Genomic DNA, 17,894 nt, shown 5'->3' on the forward strand with positions numbered 1-17,894 from the left:
GTCACACTGATATTACACTGATCACTATACACAGGTCACACTGATATCACACTCCTGATACACACTGATCACTATACACAGGTCACACTCCTGATACACTGATCGCAATACACAGGTCACACTGATATCACACTCCTGATACACACTGATCGCTATACACAGGTCACACTGATATCACACTCCTGATACACACTGATCGCTATACACAGGTCACACTGATATCACACTCCTGATACACACTGATCGCTATACACAGGTCACACTGATATCACACTCCTGATACACACTGATCGCTATACACAGGTCACACTGATATCACACTCCTGATACACACTGATCGCTATACACAGGTCACACTGATATCATACACCTGATACACACTGATCACTATACACAGGTCACACTGATATTACACTGATCACTATACACAGGTCACACTGATATCACACTCCTGATACACACTGATCACTATACACAGGTCACACTGATATCACACTCCTGATACACACTGATCTCTATACACAGGTCACACTGATCACATACCTTATACACACTGATCACTATACACAGGTCACACTGATATCACACTCCTGATACACACTGATCACTATACACAGGTCACACTGATATTACACTGATCACTTTACACAGGTCACACTGATATCACACTCCTGATACACACTGATCGCTATACACAGGTCACACTGATATCACACTCCTGATACACACTGATCGCTATACACAGGTCACACTGATATCACACTCCTGATACACACTGATCGTTATACACAGGTCACACTGATATCACACTCCTGATACACACTGATCGCTATACACAGGTCACACTGATATCATACACCTGATACACACTGATCACTATACACAGGTCACACTGATATTACACTGATCACTATACACAGATCACACTGATATCACACTCCTGATACACACTGATCACTATACACAGGTCACACTGATATCACACTCCTGATACACACTGATCTCTATACACAGGTCACACTGATCACATACCTTATACACACTGATCACTATACACAGGTCACACTGATATCACACTCCTGATACACACTGATCACTATACACAGGTCACACTGATATTACACTGATCACTTTACACAGGTCACACTGATATCACACTCCTGATACACACTGATCACTATACACAGGTCACACTCCTGATACACTGATCGCTATACACAGGTCACACTGATATCACACTCCTGATACACACTGATCGCTATACACAGGTCACACTGATATCACACTCCTGATACACACTGATCGCTATACACAGATCACACTCCTGATACACTGATCGCTATACACAGGTCACACTGATATCACACTCCTGATACACACTGATCCCTATACACAGGTCACACTGATATCACACTCCTGATATACACTGATCGTTATACACAGGTCACACTGATATCACACTCCTGATACACACTGATCGCTATACACAGGTCACACTGATATCATACACCTGATACACACTGATCACTATACACAGGTCACACTGATATTACACTGATCACTATACACAGGTCACACTTATATCACACTCCTGATACACACTGATCACTATACACAGGTCACACTGATATCACACTCCTGATACACACTGATCTCTATACACAGGTCACACTGATCACATACCTTATACACACTGATCACTATACACAGGTCACACTGATATCACACTCCTGATGCACACTGATCACTATACACAGGTCACACTGATATTACACTGATCACTTTACACAGGTCACACTGATATCACACTCCTGATACACACTGATCGCTATACACAGGTCACACTGTTATCACACTCCTGATACACACTGATCGCTATACACAGGTCACACTGATATCACACTCCTGATACACACTGATCGTTATACACAGGTCACACTGATATCACACTCCTGATACACACTGATCGCTATACACAGGTCACACTGATATCATACACCTGATACACACTGATCACTATACACAGGTCACACTGATATTACACTGATCACTATACACAGATCACACTGATATCACACTCCTGATACACACTGATCACTATACACAGGTCACACTGATATCACACTCCTGATACACACTGATCTCTATACACAGGTCACACTGATCACATACCTTATACACACTGATCACTATACACAGGTCACACTGATATCACACTCCTGATACACACTGATCACTATACACAGGTCACACTGATATTACACTGATCACTTTACACAGGTCACACTGATATCACACTCCTGATACACACTGATCACTATACACAGGTCACACTCCTGATACACTGATCGCTATACACAGGTCACACTGATATCACACTCCTGATACACACTGATCGCTATACACAGGTCACACTGATATCACACTCCTGATACACACTGATCGCTATACACAGATCACACTCCTGATACACTGATCGCTATACACAGGTCACACTGATATCACACTCCTGATACACACTGATCCCTATACACAGGTCACACTGATATCACACTCCTGATATACACTGATCGTTATACACAGGTCACACTGATATCACACTCCTGATACACACTGATCGCTATACACAGGTCACACTGATATCATACACCTGATACACACTGATCACTACACACAGGTCACACTGATATTACACTGATCACTATACACAGATCACACTGATATCACACTCCTGATACACACTGATCACTATACACAGGTCACACTAATATCACACTCCTGATACACACTGATCTCTATACACAGGTCACACTGATCACATACCTTATACACACTGATCACTATACACAGGTCACACTGATATCACACTCCTGATACACACTGATCACTATACACAGGTCACACTGATATTACACTGATCACTATACACAGGTCACACTGATATCACACTCCTGATACACACTGATCACTATACACAGGTCACACTGATATCACACTCCTGATACACACTGATCGCTATACACAGCTCACACTCCTGATACACTGATCGCTATACACAGGTCACACTGATATCATACTCCTGATACACACTGATCGCTATACACAGGTCACACTGATATCACACTCCTGATACACACTGATCGCTATACACAGGTCACACTGATATCACACTCCTGATACACACTGATCGCTATACACAGATCACACTCCTGATACACTGATCGCTATACACAGGTCACACTGATATCACACTCCTGATACACACTGATCCCTATACACAGGTCACACTGATATCACACTCCTGATATACACTGATCGCTATACACAGGTCACACTGATATCACACTCCTGATACACACTGATTGCTATACACAGGTCACACTGATATCACACTCCTGATACACACTGATCGCTATACACAGGTCACACTGGTATCACACTCCTGATACACACTGATTGCTATACACAGATCACACTCCTGATACACTGATCGCTATACACAGGTCACACTGATATCACACTCCTGATACACACTGATCGCTATACACAGGTCACACTGATATCACACTCCTGATACACACTGATCGCTATACACAGGTCACACTGATATCACACTCCTGATACACACTGATCGCTATACACAGGTCACACTGATATCACACTCCTGATACACACTGATCGCTATACACAGGTCACACTGATATTACACTGATCACTATACACAGATCACACTGATATCACACTCCTGATACACACTGATCACTATACACAGGTCACACTGATATCACACTCCTGATACACACTGATCTCTATACACAGGTCACACTGATCACATACCTTATACACACTGATCACTATACACAGGTCACACTGATATCACACTCCTGATACACACTGATCACTATACACAGGTCACACTGATATTACACTGATCACTTTACACAGGTCACACTGATATCACACTCCTGATACACACTGATCACTATACACAGGTCACACTCCTGATACACTGATCGCTATACACAGGTCACACTGATATCACACTCCTGATACACACTGATCGCTATACACAGGTCACACTGATATCACACTCCTGATACACACTGATCGCTATACACAGATCACACTCCTGATACACTGATCGCTATACACAGGTCACACTGATATCACACTCCTGATACACACTGATCCCTATACACAGGTCACACTGATATCACACTCCTGATATACACTGATCGTTATACACAGGTCACACTGATATCACACTCCTGATACACACTGATCGCTATACACAGGTCACACTGATATCATACACCTGATACACACTGATCACTATACACAGGTCACACTGATATTACACTGATCACTATACACAGATCACACTGATATCACACTCCTGATACACACTGATCACTATACACAGGTCACACTAATATCACACTCCTGATACACACTGATCTCTATACACAGGTCACACTGATCACATACCTTATACACACTGATCACTATACACAGGTCACACTGATATCACACTCCTGATACACACTGATCACTATACACAGGTCACACTGATATTACACTGATCACTATACACAGGTCACACTGATATCACACTCCTGATACACACTGATCACTATACACAGGTCACACTGATATCACACTCCTGATACACACTGATCGCTATACACAGCTCACACTCCTGATACACTGATCGCTATACACAGGTCACACTGATATCATACTCCTGATACACACTGATCGCTATACACAGGTCACACTGATATCACACTCCTGATACACACTGATCGCTATACACAGGTCACACTGATATCACACTCCTGATACACACTGATCGCTATACACAGATCACACTCCTGATACACTGATCGCTATACACAGGTCACACTGATATCACACTCCTGATACACACTGATCCCTATACACAGGTCACACTGATATCACACTCCTGATACACACTGATCGCTATACACAGGTCACACTGATATCATACTCCTGATACACACTGATCGCTATACACAGGTCACACTGATATCACACTCCTGATACACACTGATCGCTATACACAGGTCACACTGATATCACACTCCTGATACACACTGATCGCTATACACAGGTCACACTGATATCACACTCCTGATACACACTGATCGCTATACACAGGTCACACTGATATCATACACCTGATACACACTGATCACTATACACAGGTCACACTGATATTACACTGATCACTATACACAGGTCACACTGATATCACACTCCTGATACACACTGATCACTATACACAGGTCACACTGATATCACACTCCTGATACACACTGATCTCTATACACAGGTCACACTGATCACATACCTTATACACACTGATCACTATACACAGGTCACACTGATATCACACTCCTGATACACACTGATCACTATACACAGGTCACACTGATATCACACTCCTGATACACACTGATCACTATACACAGGTCACTCTGATATCACACTCCTGATACACACTGATCGCTATACACAGCTCACACTCCTGATACACTGATCGCTATACACAGATCACACTGATATCACACTCCTGATACACACTGATCGCTATACACAGGTCACACTGATATCACACTCCTGATACACTCTGATCGCTATACACAGGTCACACTGATATCACACTCCTGATACACACTGATCGCTATACACAGGTCACACTGATATCATACACCTGATACACACTGATCACTATACACAGGTCACACTGATATTACACTGATCACTATACACAGGTCACACTGATATCACACTCCTGATACACACTGATCACTATACACAGGTCACACTGATATCACACTCCTGATACACACTGATCACTATACACAGGTCACACTGATATCACACTCCTGATACACACTGATCGCTATACACAGCTCACACTCCTGATACACTGATCACTATACACAGGTCACACTGATATCACACTCCTGATACACACTGATCGCTATACACAGGTCACACTGATATCACACTCCTGATACACACTGATCGTTATACACAGGTCACACTGATATCACACTCCTGATACACACTGATCGCTATACACAGGTTACACTGATATCATACACCTGATACACACTGATCACTATACACAGGTCACACTGATATTACACTGATCACTATACACAGGTCACACTGATATCCCACTCCTGATACACACTGATCACTATACACAGGTCACACTGATATCACACTCCTGATACACACTGATCGCTATACACAGGTCACACTGATATCACACTACTGATACACACTGTGCGCTATACACAGGTCACACTGATCACATACCTTATACACACTGATCATTATACACAGGTCACACTGATATCACATACCTTATACACACTGATCACTATACACAGATCACACTATCACATACCTTATACACACTGATCACTATACACAGGTCACACTGATATCACACTACTGATACACACTGATCATGATCACTATACAAAGGTTACAGTATCACATACCTTATACACACTGATCACTATACACAGGTCACACTGATATTACACTGATCACTATACACAGGTCACACTGATATTACACTGATCACTATACACAGGTCACACTGATATCACACTCCTGATACACACTGATCACTATACACAGGTCACACTGATATCACACTCCTGATACTCACTGATCGCTATACACAGGTCACACTGATATCACATACCTTATACACACTGATCACTATACACAGGTCACACTGATATCCCACTGATTATACACCGGTCACACTGATATCACACTACTGATACACACTGATCATGATCACTATACAAAGGTTACAGTATCACATACCTTATACACACTGATCACTATACACAGGTCACCGTGATCACTGCACACACATCACACTGATATCCCACTGATCATTATACACAGGTCACACTGATATCACATACCTTATACACACTGATCACTATACACAGGTCACCGTGATCACTGCACACACATCACACTGATATCCCACTGATTATTATACACAGGTCACACTGATATCACATACCTTATACACACTGATCACTATACACAGGTCACACTGATTTTACACTGATCACTATACCCAGGTCACACTGATATTACAGTGATCACTATACACAGGTCACACTGATATCACACTACTGATACACACTGATCATGATCACTATACAAAGGTTACACCATCACATACCTTATACACACTGATTACTATACACAGATCACACTGATATCCCACTGATCATTATACACAGGTGACACTATCACATACCTTATACACACTGATCACTATACACAGGTCACACTGATATCCCACTGATCACTATACACAGGTGACACAGATATCGCACTACTGATACACACTGATCATGTTCACTATACAAAGGTTACACTATCACATACCTTATACACACTGATCACTATACACAGGTCACACTGATATCACACACCTGATACACACTGATCGCTATACACAGGTCACACTGATCACTATACACAGATCACACTGATATCCCACTGATCATTATACACATGTCACACTGATATCACATACCTTATACTCACTGATCACTATACACATGTCTCACTGATATCACACACCTAATACAGAATGATCACTATACACATGTCACACTGTTCATTATACACAGGTCACACTGATATCACATACCTTATACACACTGATCACTATACACAGGTCACACTGATCATGATCACTATACAAAGGTTACACCATCACATACCTTATACACACTGATCACTATACACAGGTCACACTATTACACACTGATCACTATACACAGGTCACATTTATCACTATACACAGGTCACACTGATATCCCACTGATCATTATACACAGGTCACACTGATATCGCACACCTGATACACTGATCACTATACACAGGTAACACTGATATTACACTGATCGCTATACACAGGTCACACTAATATCACACACCTGATACACACTGATCATGATCATGATCACTATACAAAGGTTACACTATCACATACCTTATACACACTGGGCCTGATTCAGACCCGCTCGCGAGCGCTGAGCACTCGCAAGCGGGTCGATGTTGGGCCAGTGCGCATGCGCATGACGGACCCGGCTCCGTCATGCGCATGCGCGGGACCGGATAGCGACGGGCAAGCCGTCACTATGGGTCTCGCTACAAAGGGGTCGTGCTGTCGATGGTGAGTGACAGCACGCCCCCTTTGGTGGGCGTGCCAGGGCGTGGCTTGCCAGACAGAGGCGTTCTCATGGGAACGCCTACCGTCTGGGGCCGGCCCCACTGACATCACAAGTGATGTCAGTGTGAGTGCTTTTGGCTCTGATAGAGCCAAAAGCACTCCAGGGCTTGCGGCAGACGAGACCCTACCACAAGGGTCTTGTCGCAAGCCCAATGGTCTTGACCATCGCGACCATCTTTTTGGCCGCTCGCTATAGCTGTGGGTGGTCACCCACAGCTATGCGAGCGGCCAGGAGGCCGCTCTAAAATCAGGAAGGACGGCCCTGATTCAGAGCGAGCGCTCTGTCAGAGCGTCCAGCTCTGAATTAGGGCCACTGATCACTATACACAGGTCACACTGATATCACACACCTGATACACACTGATCACTATACACAGGTCACACTGATATCACACACCTGATACACACTGATCACTATACACAGGTCACACTGATATCACACTTCTGATATACACTGATCACTATACACAGGTCACACTGATATCACATACCTCATACATGGATCAAACTGATATTACACACCTGATACTGCCTAGAGTTTATGGGACCCCTTGGGGTCTTGACTGCACTTAATGCATAATCTTACCCTGCACTTGGCCACCTATATCCTCCAGATATATCAGCCATCTGCTGGTGTATTCGGGAAACCCGCCGGTCGCCTGTACACCTGCTGCATGGACCTGGAGGTGATTGACAGCTCAAGTAAGTGTGCAATTTAAATGCTCACCCACTTGAGATGTCAAACCCGGCACATTGGGAAGACGATTAGTAAGTGTGTATACACATTCCAATTGTCAGGTCAGCGGTTCAGCCAAAAGGCCGACCAGTCGACCTAGTGTGTACCCAGCTATAAAGTGGAGACAGATCAAGCACCAACCAATCAACTTCTAAATGTGTGTTTTGTTGTTTTTTTCTAGCATAGCCTGTAAAATGACAGTTACAAGCTGGTTGGTTAGTATTTTATCTCTCTCCACATTATCTCCAAGAATTGATACATCTCCTCCTAAACTTTCTGTGTTGACTAGAGAGATGCAGGATGTTCCCAGATGCAAAAACATGACTTCTTTTTGCAGGACCAGGGTGCACTACCCCCCACTGTAGAAATTTTAATTGTAAAACCATAATGGGCTACTACATGCAGAATTAGTATTTGTAGGAGTTAGTGATGATGTAAATGAGACAAAGGGCCGTATTCAATTTGGAGCGAAAATCCAGAATCGGCAAAAAAGTTTCGCCGATGACATCATTTCGCCAGGCAGAAAAGTATCACCGTATTCAATTTGAAAGAGGCGGAAAGTCAATGCAATGTAATAGGCAAAAGAGTTTCGCTTATGAATAGCAGGCGAAAAAAAAGTGCAGAATTGGGGTTTTGGGGTGCAACACTGCAGAAACCCCCGTGCAGCCTTCAGACAGTCCCCCAAAAGTAAACTGCATCAAATATATATATATTTTTTTTAAAAAGACTTCAGAACACCCCAAAAATGTACTTTTTATTTTGAGGGTGAAAAAAAAAAAAAGGTTTGGCACTATGGGCCCCAGTTATCAGCACTCGCCTAAGGGGTTATGTCCTCCTTTCAGCAATTACCAAACCTCTGTAAACTAAGATTACCACTGTTTGTCCCTGTATCGCTTATGCCATCTATAGCTGGTGAGAGCATTACGGTCACCATTGCTGACTATAGGGACCCAGCAGCAGCCTTTCCAGCTTCAGCGTAGTCTTCCAGGCATTGCCAAGTCCCCGCCAGGTGAAAGTGACATGCGTATGGCACAGCTGCCCATCGCTGGCAGTGATGGGCTGCTAGCATCAGAGCAGAGGCTGCTGCAGAGGAGGGGGGTGCCAATGGACCTTGCCGGAGTGTTAAGTAAAGTTAAAAACCAGTGGCATATTCGTGTGGGAATTGGTATGATTTACCGTCAGACCCATGCCCGGCGGCTGGAATCCCGGCAGAGGAGGAAATCCAGATCGTCAAAGGTAAGTATATACTTACCTATTTCTAACCCTCCCTTATGCGGTGCCTAACCCTAACCTTCCCACCCCCTCCAGCGCCTAACCCTAATCCCCCCCTCTAAGTGCCTAAACCTAAGTCGTCCCCCCCCTGGGGTGCCTAACGCTAACCCTCCCCATCCCATAGCCTAAACCTATCCTACCCCCCCCCCCCTTTGGAACCCTAAACCTAACAACCCCCCTCGCCTTCGGTCGGGATGCCGGACGTCGGACTCCCGGAATATGTCTAATGACAGGCGTACAGGCGTAAACCCTTGCCGGGATATGACAGTCGGGAAGCCAGCTGTCGGGATTAGGTCCGCCAGCTTCCCGTATGCATACCTTCACTGTGATACTAAACAAAATATGCCACTTTTCATAAGACTAGTTGGTAAATGTGGCCCTATGTAACCAGTGTTTGCATTAGTGCAATTCTTCACATTTTTGGGTCCTGTCGGCACTATCACTCGTTCACTGTTGACCCTCTGAGAAGCAGCAGACAAAGCTATTGAATTGCTCCTCCCTTGTGCTCTATTACTGGAGGGTCCATGTGCCACTAAATATGAGATTTGTCAGCCCCAGCTGTCAGCTTCGCTTCAAACTGTAGCCTGACCTGCAGCCGTGTCTGTGTAGCTATGGCACCAAGTGAGGAGGAAGGGTCTCTGGAAGAGAAGGAAAACTCCAAGAAAAAGCCCATCGGATCTGTGGCCACAGCATGGCTCACCTTCTACAACATTGCCATGACTGCGGGGTATGTACCACCTTGTGACACTGATCGCTGTGCTGGGATATTCCTGATAATTTTTACATTCCTGGAAACTTTGCTGCAATTCTTATATTGTATTCCTTGCAGTAGAACTCGGATCTCTAGCCGTGTTGCAGAACCGAAATGATTAGATAATGTGTTATCTCATGGCGGCAATTTCCGAAATATTAAATTTTTTTTTAAAATGTCATGAAGAATATTACATTATCTTTTAGTAAAAAAAAAATAATAATAATTTTATGTATTTAAAACAGATAAATAAAATATATATATATAGAAGTGATTGCAGGAATATAATAATGTTTCATATAACGTATTTATCCAGTGAATTGGGCATGTGTACTCCCATTCATAGGCATTTGTCTGCCTCATGTAATGCAAACACTTGGCAATCAGCTGACAATCAGGCTTTCAGAAAGTTTTACTGTTCCAACTTTAAAGCTTTATTACTGGCCGCTTCCTGCAGAAAGAAGGAATCGGTGAATGGAGAGCAGTTTGTCTGCAGCTCATCCGAGTTGCATTTCCTAATACGGTTCATTAGAGCAGCTGCGTCACCCTACCGCCGGTGTCTGTGGTTAAGTATAGCATAAGAAGCCAGTGGGCGGGGAAAGTGCTTCCCTAGGCACATTTTACTGTAACAGAAGCATGTATCCCTCAACTTATCATAGCCGTCTATTCAGAGTGCAGTACAGCTCACACATAAAGAGCAGACTTACTCTGGAATTGGCTGCATTAGACTGGGTGCGCATTGGTGTATGGTTTGCATTTAAAAACAGTTCAGGTGTATGTCAAATGTTTATGTATCTTAACTTTTACACAGGCTTTCAAATCTATCCCACCCCCACCAAAAAAAAAAAACATAAAAGGCAAAGCTTATAGGGCATATGTATCAAAGCTTGATGTGAGATAAAATTGTGAAAAATATCTCGCCAACAACCAATCAGCTCCAAACTATAATTTCTTAAATGCAGCCTGCAAAAATGTAAGTTAGAAGATGATTGGTTGGTGATATATACTGTATATCTCACATCTAGCTTTGATACATATGCCCCTGTATATCCGATCAAAAAAAATATTAGATATCACCACCTACCGTGTACAATTTTGGATCATATAGAAGCAGTGCCTAGATTATTTATTTATTTATTTTAATAATTTTTTTTTAAATAAAATGATGTTCACAGATCAATAAACTTTTTGTGTCACAGGTTGATTCAGTGCATTATAATTATAACTTACCAGATTCCAGGAATATCATAGTTCTAATAACGGCTGACAAATGATATGTGCTATTACATTATTATCTAGGTGTATGGTATGGTGGATGATGCATGTAAAAATTGTGACTCTGTAACTAAATATTAAAGGTGCATACACACACGATTTTTTGAAAGATTATCGATAACTATATCGTTTAATCGTTGAAAAAATCGTTCACTTTCTGAGTTAAAACGATGAATGATTATCGTTCATGCGCGTTCACGTTTGTAGTTCAGTCAGACTGACCAAGTGAACAATTTTCATTAAGGGAATATGCAAAAATTGTTTGTAGTTCAAAAAAATTGTTCATTACACTTGAAAAAAATCTGACAGATAAGGAGCGTACACACTAGACGATATGCTCCCTGAGCGATATCGTCTAGTGTGTCCCCGGCATTCTGTGCTCAATGTCGTTCATGACATTGAGCACACCCGCTGAACGATATCATTAACGATATCGTTCGGCACCGGGCTCTATCCCCCATTCCATAACATGCAGCAACCTGACAACATCATCAGGTTGGCCTGCATGTTAACCCGATGAACGATAATGACAAAAGACCCGCGGGATCGCACGTCGTCGTTATCGTTCATCGTTTTTGTTAAAAATTGACGATAAAATGGACAACTGAATGATAACTATATCGTTATCGTTAAGTCGTCCACTTTAATTGCCCAGTGTGTACGCACCTATAATCTGACAGAAAATCGTTCAGAAAATCGTTGGTAAAAAATCATTGTGTGTATGTAGCTTTAGAATTTATTTTAGTTTCCTCTGGTTGTATGCTGGACATGGGTTTGTATGTTAGCTATGGGGGTGGTATTATACTGGACATGTGGTTGTATGCTGGACATGGGTGGGGGTAGAATGCTGGATATTGAGTTATATTCTGGACATAGGGTTGTATGCTAGACTTGGGGTTGTATGCTGGCCATGGGCCATGTGGGAAGTAGAATGCTGCCCATGGGGGGGTAGTATGCTGTACATTGGATAATATTCCCAACATGAGGTCTTATGTTGGATAATGGGGTCTTATGCTGGACATGGAGTTGTGTACTAGCCATGGGAGGAAGGTAGTATGCGGCCATGGAGGGGGGGTAGTATGTTGGGCATGTGGTCTTATGCTGGGCGTGGAATTTTATGGTGGATATGGGGTTGTAGGCTGTTTAGATGAAGGGCACAGGATAGTAATTATATTATGTAAGTTGGGTATATTGGACGGTGCATTGCGGATGTTATGACAGTTTGTTTCTAGTCCAGTGTGTTTTCATGTACATTTTCATATTAGTTCCTTATTTAGGCTGTTTGTTTGGTTAATCTCCAGATAGGAATAATAATTTTGTTATTATGTGCCAGCAGGAGCAATGGTGGTACAATAACCATGATATAACATTCAGCCATTGTGAAATAAAAGCTGAGCACAATACATAGGACATCTTCAGTTCTACTACTGGGTGAGAAGATGATTACAGCAGTTGTGTATAAGTGCACATTACATTAGAGGAATAGACAGAACTTGTATAGACTCCCCCGTGGGAAACTTATCCTAACTGCGAACTCCCCATTGCTGCACACTCACACTCATTTAGCTGCAAGTGCATATTCAGTGGACTGCCGTGATGCTCTGCATAGACCACAGATCCCCAGAGGAGTGTAAGTACGCTTTGGGCGGCTGTGTGAGCATGCGCAGTGCCTGCAACTCTGAATCAGGCCCTCTGTGTATGAGGTGTCGGATCATACAAATCTGCGTACAAAGATGCAGATCAGTCGGTAATCGGGCTTCTGATCTGAGTAACTTTATGGTCACACAGAATGGCTGCTGGAACTGAAACACCAAGGCCATTTTTAATGTGTGTACAGGATCACAGTCACAGGCTGAGATACCCCCCAAAAACAGTCACGGCACGTCTGTGTTTGAGTTGCCAACCCCATGTTGCCACCCAAAAACAGTCCCTGCCTGTCAATCGCACTGCAAGTGACAACGAAAATTAATCTTGATGCATGCGCAGTGCGACAGATTACCGGTAATCGCTCAACTGCGTAACAATTGGCAAAGCATCAATCTCTGAATCAGGGCCTATGAGTTGTATTAAATTCCCTGGCGTTTCTCCTCGTATACCAAAATAAATAATAATGGAAAGACTTATTTCTGTAAAAGTATAAGCAAGCAAAGGAAGTAAACGCGTATAATGCTGTGTAAAGCCCTGTGTTCTGCTGCTACTACTGACTGTGGCATACCTCCCAACATTCGAATGATGGGAGAAGGGACAGGGCGCGTGCCCGGAAAGGGGGCATGGTTTCTGGAAAAGGGGTGGAGCCAATTGAAAATGGGACGGAGCCTCGCAGCTTCCCCCGTTTTCGTCACTTGGGGGCGTGCCCAGCACTCTCTGAGATGCTGGGCAGCCCCCAGGCTCTCCCTACACAAGAGAACAGATGCCGTGCGCATGCATGATCCTGCACACCCGCTGCTCTGCTATGCAGGGCAGCAGTTTGTGCTTTCCCCAACTCCCCACCCCCCTACCGCGGGACACTGCGGCCCGTGGAATGGACAGCGGGACAGTCCCAGAAAAACGGGACATTGGGAGGTATGCTGTGGGCCTGATTAAGACTTGGGAATAGAGAGAGACATAGCACTTAACTGTGAACCTGACCAAACCATATTGCAATGCAAGGGGTGTAAATACATGCATTTTTTTAGCATGTGGGGTAAATACTGGCTGCTTTTGCATGTAGCCCACAAATACTCTACAGCTTTATTATTACTCTACAATTTAGATGTCAGTTTGGACACACTCCTCCCAAATATAAATCTCTCTGCACATTTTAAATCTGCCCACCTGCAGTGCAGCATGGTTTCACCAAGATTATTAGTTGAGAGAGATATCTCACTCTGGGCCTGATTCAGACCCGCTCGTGAGCGCTGAGCGCTCGCAAGTGGGTCGATGTTGCCCAAGTGCGCATGCGCACGACGGAGGCGGCTCCGTCGTGCTCATGGGTCTCGCACCAAAGAGGGCGTGCTGTCGATGGTGATTTGGTGGGCGTGCTGGGGGCGTGGCTGCTCAGACGGAGGCGTTCCCATGGCGTTCCCACTAGTGATGTCAGTGGGAGTGCTTTTGGCTCTGCTAGAGCCAAAAGCACTCCAGGGCAGTGGCAAAGCAGGATTTTTAGAGGGGGGTTTCCAAATGCTTGACTTAGAGTGAGTGTGGCCAGTCCATGAAGAGGGCACAATTAGCACTTATCCAGCTTTAATATGTGTAGCCATATTGATTTATGGCTAAGTTTAAGTCAGAATACCACACACTTTATTCTTGTTATAATACATAGGTACCCACATATAGTAACTTGTGCAATGTATATAGGAGGTCAATTTAGTTAGATACAGGAGGTATAGGATTTATGTGTATTATACTAGTAAGGTAGATAGGGCATGAATTGTATGTGTATTATTCACTGTAAACATGTGGGTTTATGAGTGGAAGCCAGTAGCAGTGGCATGAGACTACCTAGGAAAGTGCTAGAAATGGCATGAGCAGCTAGGTAGTCTATTAGTAATGCAGGGACAGGAGAGAAGGGTTTGTGCTGCTGGCAGTCAGGGACTGGTCACATGGCTGTAGAGTGGGGAGATATAGGAGCTGGGGTGGCAGTTAAGTCAGTTGGTTGATCCCCCCTCAAGCGCTCAGGTCAGGGTGCCTCCAGCGCTGCTTGGACGTAGGGTGTTTGCTAGTAGCAGCGTTTAGGAGCCCCTGTCACTGGAGCCAGTAGGGCTTACCTTGCCGGGAGAAGGGCACCAGTACTCGCTACGCTTCGGGCGGCTGTGCTCACTGTGCTCCAGCGGAAGCGGGTAGCCGGGCAGCAGGAGTAAGTCAGAGGAAGGGCGGCGTCTGCCCTGACGACGGTAGAGGCGGAGCGGAGGCTGGGCTGTCTACACCAACGAGGGCTATAGCGGAGATTGGCGACAGTAGCTGCAGGATAAACCAGGGGGCGTGGCAGTCATCTGGCCCCCCTGGTGCAGTGACTAAGTCCAGCAACAGGCAGCAGAGGCCAGGCAGCAGAGTCCCTGTCCATTGTGATGGAGGAGCGGAGGAGCCGTTAGGGAGCGAGTGAGTAAGATACTGCACTGCAAGTAAAGATTAACTGACAGCAGTATTCCCTGCACTCAGGAATATAGGATAAATAATAGTGATACTGTCACTCAGATTAAAGATAGCAGGTTTCAGCTCTTATTATAGAAAGGACAGAGGAGCAGAGACAGCCCTGAAGGGAAATATATAAGCTGATAACTAACTTTAACAGTCAGCTACATCAAGCAATAAAGGCAAGCGAAGGAGCGTTAGTGAGGAGGATAATTGGAATTCAGGAAGTTTTCATTAAGACTTTGTAATCTCTAATTGGGAGAGTTGTACAAAGAAGGAAAAGGATACATATAGCTTAAACTATAGATAAACAGCTCAGCATCAGCTTAGCTCAGGGATACTGGACTACATATCCTAATACTACAAACATTGGATAGCAGCATATTATAGCTGTACATATATGGCACTGGCTTCACTCCCTAGACTCACATGTAATTGTTATTATATTTGTCGGTGTTGGTAAACTGTGTTTATTCACTCCAGCCCTTAAAGGACACTGCATTGAACTGGGGTGCATATATGAACTTCTTTATTTACCCAGCTAAGTGCAATGAGGGGATTTGTGCTACAAGGTTCTGGACAAGTAGAGACTTATTACCAGATAATATCGTAGACTTGAAGGCGAATATAGAGAGTTTAGCTTAATAATTAATAATTTGGGTTAAGTATATGTATATATTGCCATTTACTATTCCATTTGCATATGGAAACCAAGTTACGTTATGTTTGTAATGTAAGAATGTCATGAAATTATTTAATTTACTTTATGCATGATATAAAGTGGAAAGCGATTACCAAGTGGTGTGTAATAATTACCTCAATAGGAATCGAAAGATTCATAACCATCGGAGGACGGAGAGATCTGGAACGAAGAAATAAAAGGTGGTCAATTATGTGTATGTACTAGGGGTGAGCGGGTTCGGATTTCTGAAATCCGAACCCCCCCGAGCCCCCCCGATCCGAGGCAGATCCGAGTCAGGCTCGACTTTTCCCGCCTGACTCGGATCTGAAATCGAGGCAAAACGTCATCATCCCACCTTCCGAGTCTCGCGGGTTTTGGATCCTATATAAGGTACCTGCGTCGGCGCCATTTTCTCACTCGGCTGTGGACAGTGAAGAGGGAGGGTGGGAGTTAGGGCTGGCTGGGCTGTGTAGTGTAGTGTAGTGTAGTGCAGAGTAGTGTTGTGCTGTGCTGTGCTGCGCTGTGCTGCTGTTGTCCACTACTTCAAAGTCCATAGGGGCTGGCTGTGTTGTGCTGTGCTGCTGTTGTTAATAGGGGCTGTGTCCACTACTTCAAAGTCCATAGGGGCTGGCTGGACTGTGTTGTGCAGTCAGTTCTCCATAGGGGCTGTGTCCACTCCAAAGTCCTGTGCAGTGTCCCAGTCCTAAAGGGGTGCTGTAGTGTTGTCCAGGGGGTGCTCTGTCCATCAGGGGTG

General features: G+C 44.0%; 1 protein-coding gene across 2 annotated transcripts in view; it reads left to right on the plus strand.

Annotated features, from left to right (window-relative positions):
• Nucleotides 1-10,904: 10,904 nt before the first annotated feature.
• Nucleotides 10,905-17,894, plus strand: part of HACD1 (3-hydroxyacyl-CoA dehydratase 1) — a 72,342-nt gene continuing 65,352 nt past the window's right edge. For both annotated transcript variants that reach the window (XM_088478645.1, XM_088478644.1), the window contains exon 1: nt 10,905-11,049. In XM_088478645.1, the coding sequence (XP_088334771.1) occupies nt 10,934-11,049 (116 nt within the window). In that variant the 5' untranslated portion in view covers nt 10,905-10,933. The remainder of the gene's footprint in view (nt 11,050-17,894) is intronic.

The sequence above is a fragment of the Taudactylus pleione genome, unplaced genomic scaffold, assembly GCF_031769625.1.
Source record: "Taudactylus pleione unplaced genomic scaffold, aTauple2 ptg000216l, whole genome shotgun sequence".
Taxonomy (NCBI): Eukaryota; Metazoa; Chordata; class Amphibia; order Anura; family Myobatrachidae; genus Taudactylus; species Taudactylus pleione.